At 38.2% G+C, this 12,575-nt stretch overlaps 1 protein-coding gene across 19 annotated transcripts in view; it reads left to right on the forward strand.

The window, feature by feature from the left end:
* HDAC9 (histone deacetylase 9) overlaps nucleotides 1-12,575 on the forward strand; it is an 861,568-nt gene that overhangs the window by 658,851 nt on the left and 190,142 nt on the right. For all 19 annotated transcript variants that reach the window (XM_084791695.1, XM_084791697.1, XM_084791698.1 and 16 more), the window contains one exon: nucleotides 7,729-7,836. In XM_084791695.1, the coding sequence (XP_084647821.1) occupies nucleotides 7,729-7,836 (108 nt within the window). The remainder of the gene's footprint in view (nucleotides 1-7,728; nucleotides 7,837-12,575) is intronic.

A 12,575-nucleotide genomic window follows, 5' to 3' on the forward strand; every position in this document is an offset into this window, starting at 1 on the left:
TAGTACAACCACTTTGGAAATCTATCTGGTGCTATCTCAGAAAACTGGGAATAGGGCTTCCTCAAGACCCAGCTATTCCACTCCTTGGAATATACCCAGAAGATGCTCCAGCACACAACAAGAAAATTTGCTCAACCATGTTCATAACAGCCTTATTCATAATAGCCAGAACATGGAAACAGCCTAAGTGTTCCTCAATAGAAGAATGGATAAAGAAACTGTGATACATATACACTATGGAATACTATTCAGCTATTAAAAACAAGGAATTCCCGAAATTTGTGGATAAATGGATTGAGCTAGAAATGATCATAATGAGTGAGTTAACCCAGAAGCAGAAAGACTCAAATGGTATATACTCACTTATATCTGCATACTAGCCCAAGGGGCATGTCCCACGAAAGCCTTCACTTACCAGGAAACTGAGACACAGGGGAGGACATTCTAGTGGGACTCTAGATGAGAGAATCATCGGAGCTCATTCTTAAAAACTGATACAAGCATTCTCTACGTCATCCACTCTTTTTAGAAAGAGTAACTATTTTTCCCCTTATAGTTTTTAAGTATTTCCATCACTAGACACAAAAGACACTCTCCTAACTCACTAAAGCCATGGCTTTCCTTACAGCCTTCTGTCTCTCCACCTTACTAACACCTCCAGGACAGATGCTGTCACTGTATCTGTGGCTCGGCAACTGATGACTAAACCTTCTTCTTGGTTCAAGGTTAAAAGACTCCCACCCAAAAGCATATTCCGACTCTTTTCTCAACAAATATCTTTCCTTCCTGTTCCTTCGGTAAAATACCCTGCATAAAGTAGTTTAAGAAAGGGTGAGTTTATTTTGAATGATACCTTGGCATTACAGCTAACTCAAGGAAATATGTCGAAGGTGAGAACACACTGTTTATTAAAATGGCATACACACGTGCTAAATACACAGAAGAGTTGAGAGAATGACAAATGAGTGATGTTCTTCTGCCAGCTGTAATACACAATTATATCCCCATTCAGAACCTGAGTAGATATCTTCCCCTGGGATCCAGTCAAGTAATTTCCTGCCCTTAAGAATGAAATAGAGGCTGAGGATGTAGCTTGGTGGTAGAGCACTTGCTGAGCATGTGGATTCAACACACAGTGGTAAACACTGACAAATAATAAGTCCACACACCTAAAGCTAGGCATTGTGGTCAGCACCTCCAAGCCCAGTATTTGGGAGGCTAGAGCAGGTAAATTGTGATTTCTAGTCCACCCGGATACTGGCAATAAGACTGCGCCTCAAAAATAATAAACAAAACTGAAAAGGAAAGCAAGAGAGAGAATTGTTTATGCCCTCCTAAGAGTGCCAAGTGGGCATTCCATTCATTTTGTCCCAGTTACACTGACCTTCCCAATTAATAATCTATCAGTACTTTTGGTCCTTCATTTTAGATAAAATTCTATCTTTTTTTTTTTTTTTTTAATTCAAAGCTGCAAGCACTACGCTGGGCAGAATATAAACCGCTACTAATGTACTAGTAAACTAAAACTAAACTAATCTAATCCTGTCCTCATAACGTACTCTATCCCAAGCACTTGCCAATCCGATGGTCCCTGGGCATCTTTCTCTCCACTAACACCCTCAGTCAACTGTCTACTTCATCTGACAGCTCCAGCTCCTCCTCCTCCTCCCCAAGAAGCCTCACATTCCACTTCCTGTCCTTCTGCCCAGCTGATTGGCTAAACATTGCTTTATTGACAACTTCTACATCCACTCAAGGCATTCCTCCACATTAAATGTATCTCTTAAACTCTAAATTGTCATTTACTAAGTCCATTTAGTTAAGGATATTAAAGCCAACCTTCTTTTAAACATATATATATATATATATATATATATATATATATATATATATACATTTATGTTATTCCACATATATACAATAAACTACCTATAGCAAGAATAACCATGACACAATCAGAAATTATATAGGTGTTTCATTCTTAGTATTTTGGCTATTTGTATTTGACAGCTTTGAAGAAGACATCTTTCCTATCTTGGTGCACCTAAAATTCTGAATGTAAATCAATCTCCATCACATATTGTCATTATCAACTTAGAACACCTATCTAGACCTAAAAACATCTTAACCCCTAAACAACTAAGCTTCATTGTAAAACTAAGTTACCTGGTCTTCAACTCCATCAGAGTGTTGAGAAGGAATAAACTTGATTACATGAGTGTGCCTGGAGTACAGGTTAGTAGCTTTCCAAATGAGAAGATGACAGAGACAGTTTTCTATCTGAATAGTCACCCAAAACTTTCTATTATGTTGGAATATCTTCTTCAGCCTCCTGTCTCAATATATCTGACAGACATATTTGTAAGGCAGGAACTGTTGAGGATTTGCTTGCCCTGTCTTGGCAGAGTTTGGCCATTGACTCTGCCTGCATCCAAGCTTGCTCTATTTTAGGCAGAATTCTGTCTGTGGTAGAAAAGAGGACATTTTGCCCAGTGGGTTGTTGGTCACATTTGAAGCCATCTCCATAAGGAGGTTCTTTGATACTCATCATCCTCTTTGAAGTAGGCTGGGTGTTTCCAGGAACTAACCTGCCTTGTGGCATTAAAAACTGTTTTTATTATTCAATGAAAATTCTATCTTAAAAAAAAAAACCTCTTATGATTGGTTTAAGCCTACTCAGGAAATAGCTTAGTCTCTTGGGTTTTTCTCCAGAGGTGATATTTGGGTGCCCAAGGAAGGCTGGAGACCTGAAGGAGGCCCTTGAAGCCTTATACTGTTCTCTGCACACTCAGCTTTTCACCACAACCTATTCCTTATGCAGCCTGATTCCTCTTGGTCTCATGAATTTGAGCTGAGCTACCTGGTGACTGACACCTGATTTCTGATTTCTCTGCAACCAGGAAGTTAGCTAGAGCCCTGGGGCCTTAGCAACATCACCGCAGTTCTCATCAGGGTCTCCTGCTGCTGTCATGGACTCCCATTCGGTACAAGGTGTAGTTAATTCACTCTGCAGATGCTTTCACAGTACAGCCTTAGTTGATCCTGGGCATCTGACGCTTCCATTCTCACTGTACAGGAAGTGCACCTTAGAAATGCATCAGTGTGACCCTTGGTTGTCTTTTGACCTTACTCTCTAGGCTTCTTATCAAGTGGCATCCAAAGTTCAGTACAGACATCACTACAAATATCCTGAAAGTGAATGCAGTCTTTGCTCTATAACCACAATGTGAACTTACCTGGCATATTTATTTTGCAGTCTCATTTGTTCCCGTGTTGCTCCTGACTTCCCCCCTCCATTATATCCTTGTGCCTGCTTATGCCTAATCTCTCAGGACCAGAAGGGACTGCTTTTATGTTTCCTTCTTCCCATAATTTCCCATCCACAATACAATACACAAGCTAGGTGTCACATAGTCATAGGTGTAATGGCTCCATTCATTGTGCTATCATTTAGAGAAGCAGGGAACAGAACCTGTTAACATAGCTGATATGGGACAAACAAGCATAGTTTTAAAGAGAGAGGAATTAAGAAAAGAATCTTTCTGTGACATACATTTTTAATTTCTATGTTTATTGGTGATGATTCTTTTTTTAATGTTGATCTCTTTATATTTTCTCCATATTAATCCTTATCCTCATCTTCCTTTTGATGTCCATACTTTCAATTCCTAATATGTGCATACAGTGCACACACACACACACACACACACACACACACACACACACACACACATCACATCACATACACATTCACAAACACATATTCATCAATAAGTGAATTGGGTAGATAAATGAAGAAGTTAATATGCATAGAAAGGAAACTAATCAAACATTTTTTAAGTACACCAATTCTGTTTTTAAGGATATGTCTTGCATGTGTTAGTAATCTCATCAAGATCTTGCTAACTAGCCAATTTGACCACCAGAGTGGCTTCCTGCTCTGACTCAATTTCTTTCCTCCTTTGATGGACTTCCTATTGCATCTTATATAATCTCTCATTCACTGCAAACACTGTGTCATGGCAATTCAGCTCCAACAAGCTAGAGTGCCAGACTGCACAACTGTAGGCTCTCTAGCTTCTTCTGCTTCTGACATTATTACATTGTGTTGTTTCAGACCCTAACCCTGCACATGAGTCCATCTCAAATTTTCTTGCTCTTTTCTCTTGAATTATATAGCCCCAGATATCCCTTACACATTATCAATTCTCAACCACCTACAGTCAAGAAATTCAGTAGTAGTTGAAATCACAGTGCCCATGTAGAAGTACTGCTGCTGCTGATGTCATTCAGAACGGACAATTGGGTTGGCAGTCTCTACATTTAGTAAGAGGAAGATGGGGAAAACAGTTTTTCCTATTGTGAAAGGATCGGCATCTCTTCTAGAGGCAAAAGTGGTAGAGAAGTTCACAAGTAATGCACCTAATTATTCTGTGGGAGATCCTGTAGGATTTTGGAATACTTGTGAAGTGTGTATGGTAGCTACTTTGATCCTGAAACACCATTTGGAACTTAATGTCACAGGAATGGTTCATACTTACCAACAAGGTTTTGTGATAGAGCCTTGTTATCCCCAAATCTCCTTCAAAATTACTATGTCAAATCTAAAATCCATAATGATTAATACGCATTTAGAAAATAATTAACAGTAAAAGAAATTAGAATTTTTTTTTTACTCAATAGGATAGAATACTATAGGATCCTATACTATAGGATACTATAGGATACTATACTATAGTATAGGATACTATACGTGGCAGAACATCCAGGAAAGTCATCTGCCAGCCCAAAAGTAACTGTGCTAAATGTACTTGTGCTATGTAAACTATCCAGCCTGTCATTTGCTGTCACAACTGAATCACCAAGTAAAAGAAACCTACTCATAAATCTAGAAGGCAGCGATCAGATAGTATCTATAAAATTTGCTCATTTTTACCATGTAATTATAAACTATACATAAAACATCAGTTCAAGTAGTTTTTCCATAAATGTCCTATATACTGAAGTGTAAGTAAATGAATGAGTAAGAAATCCCATAGATTCTCCAAAGAGGATGTGTTTTGAAATAAGCAAAACTTGGTACATAAGTCATAAAATCTCAAGAATCCATTGATCACGCTCTGAGAACAACCAAATCTTTACGGCAAAAACACCCTTAAGTTATAACTCACACTAGTTACAAGACAGATGTTAACTAAACTGGAATCAAGCTGTCACTCCTACTGTTTTATGCATTAACACTAATGGTACAGATACAGAGTATTTATTATCAATACAAAATACTTCCAGGAAGGAGAGTAGGTCTGAACAGGCAGGGGGATGTCACACAAAAGTGTCTATGGGTAGCCTAAGGTCTTTTAACCTTGTGGCTAGTCCAACATTGCCCTCAGTTGAGAGAACAGCTAATATTTCTAACCTAATGGAGTATTTAGCATTTTTACAAGGAAATGTCCAACTGTCTTAAGACAGTTATATAGAAACAAGTAATGCTTGAAAATATTCCAAATAATTAATTGAATAATAATAAATATGAATTTAAAAAAAGAGAAAATATTCCAAATTTAACCAACAAAGTACTTAGAATCTATGTGCTGTTTCTGACACCAGATTGGACTTTTAAAACTAGTAATATGTCTTTGCTTAACTTCTCAATTAAAAATCTCGTTCTTCTAGACTTTACTATGATATGTAGTGATATAAAAACTGATTATAAATTATGTGATACAAAGGCAATCCCAAGATTTATTTTTCAATGTACAGTGCTGAGAATATAGCCCCATGAATCACAAATACCTGCTTAAATAAGGGGTCTTGAGGCATTCTTCTCCCAGAGTTCTTCACTCTTGAGAAGATATTGCTGATGTGACTAAATGGTTGACTCCAATGCCAGCTGAGTGCTTATAGAAAGCACAGGTGCCTTCAAAAACATCCTACAAAGGCTGTGTAGGCATCTTGGAAGTCTAGACGAGAGACATCAAGCTAGTTTTTAAAAAGTCTTTCCAAGGCACAGTGTTCAAGATTCTCAGTTGTGTCTGGTGTTATAAAGGCAACAGTATCAGGAATAAGAATAACTATCCTTTGCTTATCACCTCCTTATTCAATCTTGGGATAATCGTATACAGATGGTATCCTAGATTTATTTTTATTTCTGTGTGTGTGTGTGTGTGTGTGTGTGTGTGTGTGTGTGTGTGTGTATAGTTATGTGGTTACCAGGAACCACACTCAAATCCTCTGAAAGAAGAGTATGCTATCAGATGATACTTAAGATATTTTCATGGAAAAGCAGGTTAGGGTAGAGAGATTTAATTACCATAACCCATGTTTAATAATAAAGCCACAGTGTCTCCTCTCCTCTAAGAGTGGCTTTAAAAGCTTCTCCCTTCCCAACCATCCTATTAAGATGACGTTATTTTCTTAGCATGTATTTATGTTTGCATGGTTGTACAGTTTTTATACCTTTTCATTCCTCATTGACAACTTGGGGTCCCAGTTGTTTGGACGGGACAGAACCTCAAACCTCCATTGAATACCTGTGTGTCCAGCACTCCTTCAGACCAACATGATCGTAGTTTGAGTTCTATTGTTGACAACTTGCCATGATTTAAGTCAATAATACCTACATGAGAAAAAAAGTAGATACGCGACATCACTCAGGAAAACAACTAGTACTTTGTAAATATGTCTTGTTTTTATTTATTTATTTTTGACTAGGCCTTAGATTTATCCTTGTTTGTTTTACACAGGACATCCTCTCTTTAGCCCACTTAAAAAGGCTAGATATCTATGTTCACAAATATTTATTTTCATGTTTTCACACTTTGGATGACTTACACCCTCTGAGATCAGAGCTGCCTGTCATTTGATGCTGACATTTCAATATTTTGAAATGTTTTATACATAAGATGTGCAGCACATATTGTAATCAAAACCAATATTACTGTGTGTTTGTTATTCCTAATATATATGTTCTTATTGCATGTGTGGAGAGGAACCGACGGCATTTTTTGAGTGCTGGGACATGGTGGTGCTATAGAACAGAAGTAGCTGGGCATTTTAAGAAAGCCAGTGAGCACTGAAACCAGGCTCAAAACAGTACCCATCCTGGACAAATTAAGCCCCTCCATCGTGAACCAAATCCCTTTAACAGTTTGCTCTAGCTAATGCCTTAAGTGTGAGGTCCACACATCCCTTCCATTCTTGGAGCTCAGCTGTGGTTACTACTTCCTACCAATGGCCTGCTACTGCTACCTGCCTAAAACTTGTCTTTGGCTCCCAATAAGCCTGCAGTCAGAGCAGTATTTTCTCCCTCCAGAACTTGCAAATCCGATTTTTATGTATAACTAAGTGCTCTTGGTTTTTGCTCTACCGACTGCTGGTGCCTGGTTTCTAGCAGTTCTGTACCTAAGCCAGATCTGGCCTATGTAATGCTATGTGTAATGAGAAATCTAAACAGGGGATGGCAGTGAGGCATGACAGGAATGTGTTTCCATTGGAGAACTCGGGGCAGAGAAAAAGGATAAGCAAAGCCATGTCCAGAAGGTCTTTTCAGCTGGCCAGGGCGGAAGACTAATGTTATTGTACATAGGCCATTGCGCTGCCAGCCCTTCCTCACAGATTTGCTTTTTCTTTCTCTTCCCCTCCCCCAAACCCTCCTCCCCTCTTCTTCTCGCCCTTCTCTCCTCTTTCCCTTTTCTCTCCTTCTTTGGACCCTGCTGACTGTTTGCTCAGGTGGACAGTGACACCATTTGGAACGAGCTGCACTCGTCCGGAGCTACACGCATGGCTGTTGGCTGTGTCATTGAACTGGCTTCCAAAGTGGCCTCAGGAGAGCTGAAGGTGAGGTCTGGGTTGCATTAAGTGTGGGAAATCCAGAGAAGTTGCTGAAACAGAGATGTTGTTGTTTGGGAAATGTGTGTGTGTGTGTCGGGGGGTGTTAAGAAAGGGAAGGAGGCAGAGGGAGGGGGGCAAGGAGATGGCTACTGAGGTGAGAACAGAACTGCTCTGTAAATAGGTGGTTACTATTGATTGAAGGGCCTTCCTCCTCTCCAGAATGTTCTCTAGTCTGCACACTGCTATATTTGTAAGACCATAGAAATGGTGAGCAAAACTTTGGTCCATGTTGAAAATACCATGTGCTCTGTGTGTGTGTGTGTGTGTGCACATGTGTGTGTGTGTATGTATGTATGTATGTATGTATGTATGTATGTATGTATGTATGTATGTAAAACCTGTCATGCTGACCTAACAATCTCTTTTGAAGTGACTTAAAAACTCTGGTTCCTGGGTAGTGTGTATAAGCTCAGAATACCACCCAGAGAGAGGAGGGGGAGAAAGTCAAATACCAGACGGAAGGACTGGGAGGAAGAAGGAAATTGTTGATTAAGGGAGTAATGATCCAGAGTATGTTTTTCCATGAAAGAACTTCAAAAATGAGCTATGCTTTATTGTTCTTTTCTTTTTATGGTCTCTTCTTTTCTACATCATATGAAAAGAACAATGTCCAAACCCCAACGTTTCCAGTCTAAACAATTTATAAAAGCCAGAGACCTGACAGACATTGACATTTTGTTTGGTATTTTAACAGTGCTATTTAAAGGTATGCCATGTGTGTCCTGAATGTAGCTACCCCAATAAACTTGGTTGGTGCTAACACGGTTTTTTAATGCACTAGTTCACACACATCATGATGTGATCTGGAATGGTGATTGATTTGGTATTTTTAGCATCCGTGAGGCTTCAGGGAAATCTATTATCACCAGCAATATACACACTGTGAGTTTCATAAATGTAAGTTAAATATCTAAATAGGATTATTTTTCTTCATGTTAAATTAATTGTTTATTCAATTAACACCAGATTCTTGTAACTTAAAACATAGAGTGGCATTGTAAACTGTGGTTTCATCTCTCCCAGGAGTCAGAACTTAGAGAAATAAGCTTGGATGAGGTAGATTGTAGGATTTTTCTGGTATTGTGGAAATGCCTGTGTGCATTTGACAAGATTTAGCCTCTGCACATTAGCTGCTCATCTGGGGGGATAAACAGGACCATTAATGAATACAGCAGTTAATTTTTAGACTTTATATTTTCAAATGACAAATTAAAAGTTCAGAAAGATTCAGCTTTCTAAACAGGCTTTGCTGTCCCCTGTAATGCCTTGGAGATTGGGGGTAATCACTCATATTTGAGTGACATCATGAATTATGATAAGTTGACATGTTTAAAGAATATTCGAAGATCTTGTTTTCCAAAGCATTCAAGTGGCAAGCAATAGCCTGGCCACATACTATAATTTTTAGGTTCTTTTGCTGCCATACCCACACTTGATGGCAAAAGGAATTTTTTTGTGTTACCATTCACAGTTCCTAATTGCTTTTAGTTTGTGAAAATTTAATTGATACTTAGGAAGTCTTCTTCATTAGAATTCATAATCAAACAAAACAAACCTAAACAAACCTTGACTATCCTTACCCTTGCTGTACAGAATTCAAAAACTTAGGACTGAAGAAATTAAAACAAAACACAAACTTAATTTCATTTTTAGCAGGTAGTCATTTCAAATGGCTACTTACAAACAAAAGTGTCAACACAGGCTACTAAGGCTGTACGGACCCCCAGCTGTACTAACACAGGCTATTTATGTTAAGAAGGAGAATTCCTACAGATGCCTTTTCTCCCCCTTGTTAAAAAGTCAGCAGCCATGGTTTTAGAAGAAAGTAAAAAGCAAGGAGGAAAAGGCTCTATTGGCCTAGGCTCCTCATCTCATTCCTGTGCTTTTTGAGGAACATTACGTAGCTTCCCTAGGCTTGTTTCCTGACCTGCCGTCAGACAGGTCTTAGGAGGTTGAACATTGTCTGCAGTGCTGACACTGAGCTGTTTGCAAATGAAAAAAGCAGATTTGAGACCCAATTATCTACCTTTAGCATACAACCCCAGTAAATGTCCCAAGTCTAAGCTCACTTTGCTTTGGTGAACATTTCAGATTTTGGGGTAATTTATCTTTCTGATCTTCAAGAACAAAAAAGGGGGAAAAATCCAAGGTAGACAGGACCATGATAGGCACCATGTCCATGGTGACAGCCATGAATGATCCCTGATAATTGCTGACTTAGGGACAAGGAAATCACCCTGGAAAAGCAGAAACCAAAAGTGATTTGTAGACACAGTGGAGAATGAAAAGAACTAAGCTAGAGTCCCATTTGCGAACCCATGGTCTATCAGAAAGCCATACCATTTCACTTGTCACGGGTGCCATTGTCCTGCTGGCTAAGGGCACTGTTCATGACTTGTGCTTTCACTGTATTCTGATCCAAGGAGGAAATGGGAGGCTTATTTTAGGACACTGGAAAGTAATACATGGAAATAAATATCAAAAGGAAAAGAAGAATTAAACCTCCCCTTTTGTCATTTTCTGTCTGTATTCAGTTCTCCATGTTTCCCCAGAAAACCTAAACCTTAATGAAATGCCATTGGCATAGTATAGTACTACTTCATTTTAAGATAGTACTAATTTATTTTGGAGAATATAAAAAGTATTAAGAACTTTCTTCAAGAATGGTGGAGGTAGGTACATGATGAACTGGGAGATGAGCTGGAGGGAGGCCAAAGGGATTGTAAAGTATAGAAAACTGGTACAGAATACACACACAAAATAAAAAACAACAAAGATAAAATAACCTGGGTCAGACCTTGAAGCTGCACTTGACCCTGACTGTCTTCCTCACTTCTGAGAAGATCTGTCCTCCTTGCCTGGGGAGACTAATAAACCAGAAGAATTACAAGAATGAATCCAGGAAATGTGAAGGGCTTGACACTGACATCTAAGCATAACATGTGCAGCAAACTATAGCCTTAAATTGATCTATTTTTGGTACAGAATAAAAATACTCAGCAGAGTGGAGTGGAAATGATGAGACACTTCAATCTCTCTGGGTTTTTAATAAGATACATTCTCTCTCTCTCTCTCTCTCTCTCTCTCTCTCTCTCTCTCTCTCTCTCTCTCTTTCTCTCTCTCTCTCTCACACACACACACACACACACACACACACACACACACACACACACTTCCTCAAATCTACAGATGCCCAGAATTAACTTTTTGTAGCAAGGGACATATTTCTGAAAATGCTGGAGTTTTTGGTATATCAGAAAAATAATTATCTCAAAACGAATCTATTGGGCATCATAGAACATATACATAGAAAGAAGAAATATATCTAAAGATTAAATACTTGCTAAGCTCACTGAATAAATAAATACCCAGTAAGTATCTCTCAAGAATTTTTTATAGCTATTTACTTTGATGGTTCTTTGAAAATGATACACATACATGAGCTGCCTGCACTATTTATTAAAAAAGAAGTCAACATATCCAATATTCTGACAGATGATCTCTCATGCTTGAGTACATATGGCAATGTTAATGTCACTATGATAACCTTCATTGAGTAACTACTAAGATCAGTTTTGTTCTAGTGTGCCCTGTACTCAGTGTGCTCTTGAAGTAAATACCCCTGGTAAGATATTGCCCTAAAGAGACAACAACCAAGCATTTAAGACCCTGCACACAAATAATAAAGTCCAAATTTCAAAACGTTCTGTATTCTTCCAACCACTATATTAGAGTCTTCCTAGTTAGCAAAAACAGGTGAGTGGTTTAAGTCTTCTTTTTTATTGTTATAATTATTTGATACATATGAAAAGACTAGATGTTTTGAGATGAAACGAGATGTTTCAGTGGCTAAGAATATCAACTGGTCTTGCAGAGGAACTGGGTTTAGTTCCCAGGCCCAAAACGGCACCCCACAAGCATCTGTAGCTGTTTCGATCCCTGCAGAAATCAGGCATACATGTGATGCATATGCCAATATGCAAGTAATACATTCACACACACGTAAAGTAATGGTAATCTTTTCTAAAGTAATCTGTTTTAAGACAAAAAATCTAAATACAAAATGCAATAAAATAACAGACTATTTGACTTAAGACATAGTATGCTAATCAAACTAATGTGCTCATAACTACCTCATTCCTATCTTTCTGAACTAGACATAGCAATCTACTACATATTTTTTTAATTACTCATTACTTATTTGGGTAGTTTAAAACATTTTAGTCTTCATAAGAAATAGATTAGTATTCTCCTCTAGTTTTCTTCAACCTAAAATCATGCCTTAAAGATGTGTGCGTATGGATATGTGTCTATGAGTCGCCACTCATTTTAGAGTAATAAGGAATGTCTTTGTACATCAACAATGCCCAGTTCATTTTCATATTGTTTTGTTATTGCCAGCATTTTCTCTTTGAACAATACTGCCTGCACACTTGAACATTCTACTTTTTTTTTTTTTTACTATGTATTACAAGAATGTCCAGTTACTAGGCTAGCCACATAATACATTTTAGTAGATATTGCCAAGTGGAATTCCAAAGTAATTCTGCTAAGATAATATAAGCAAAAACACCCCTTTGAAGCCTGTATATCCCTTTATCCACCCTGGCAATAACAAAATTGACAAAATTTGTCAGGATGAATATTTTCAAAACTCTAGAAAGTATCAATAGGCTTACATCAAC

The sequence above is a fragment of the Acomys minous genome, assembly GCF_964271855.1.
Source record: "Acomys minous genome assembly, chromosome: 8".
Classification (NCBI taxonomy): domain Eukaryota; kingdom Metazoa; phylum Chordata; class Mammalia; order Rodentia; family Muridae; genus Acomys; species Acomys minous.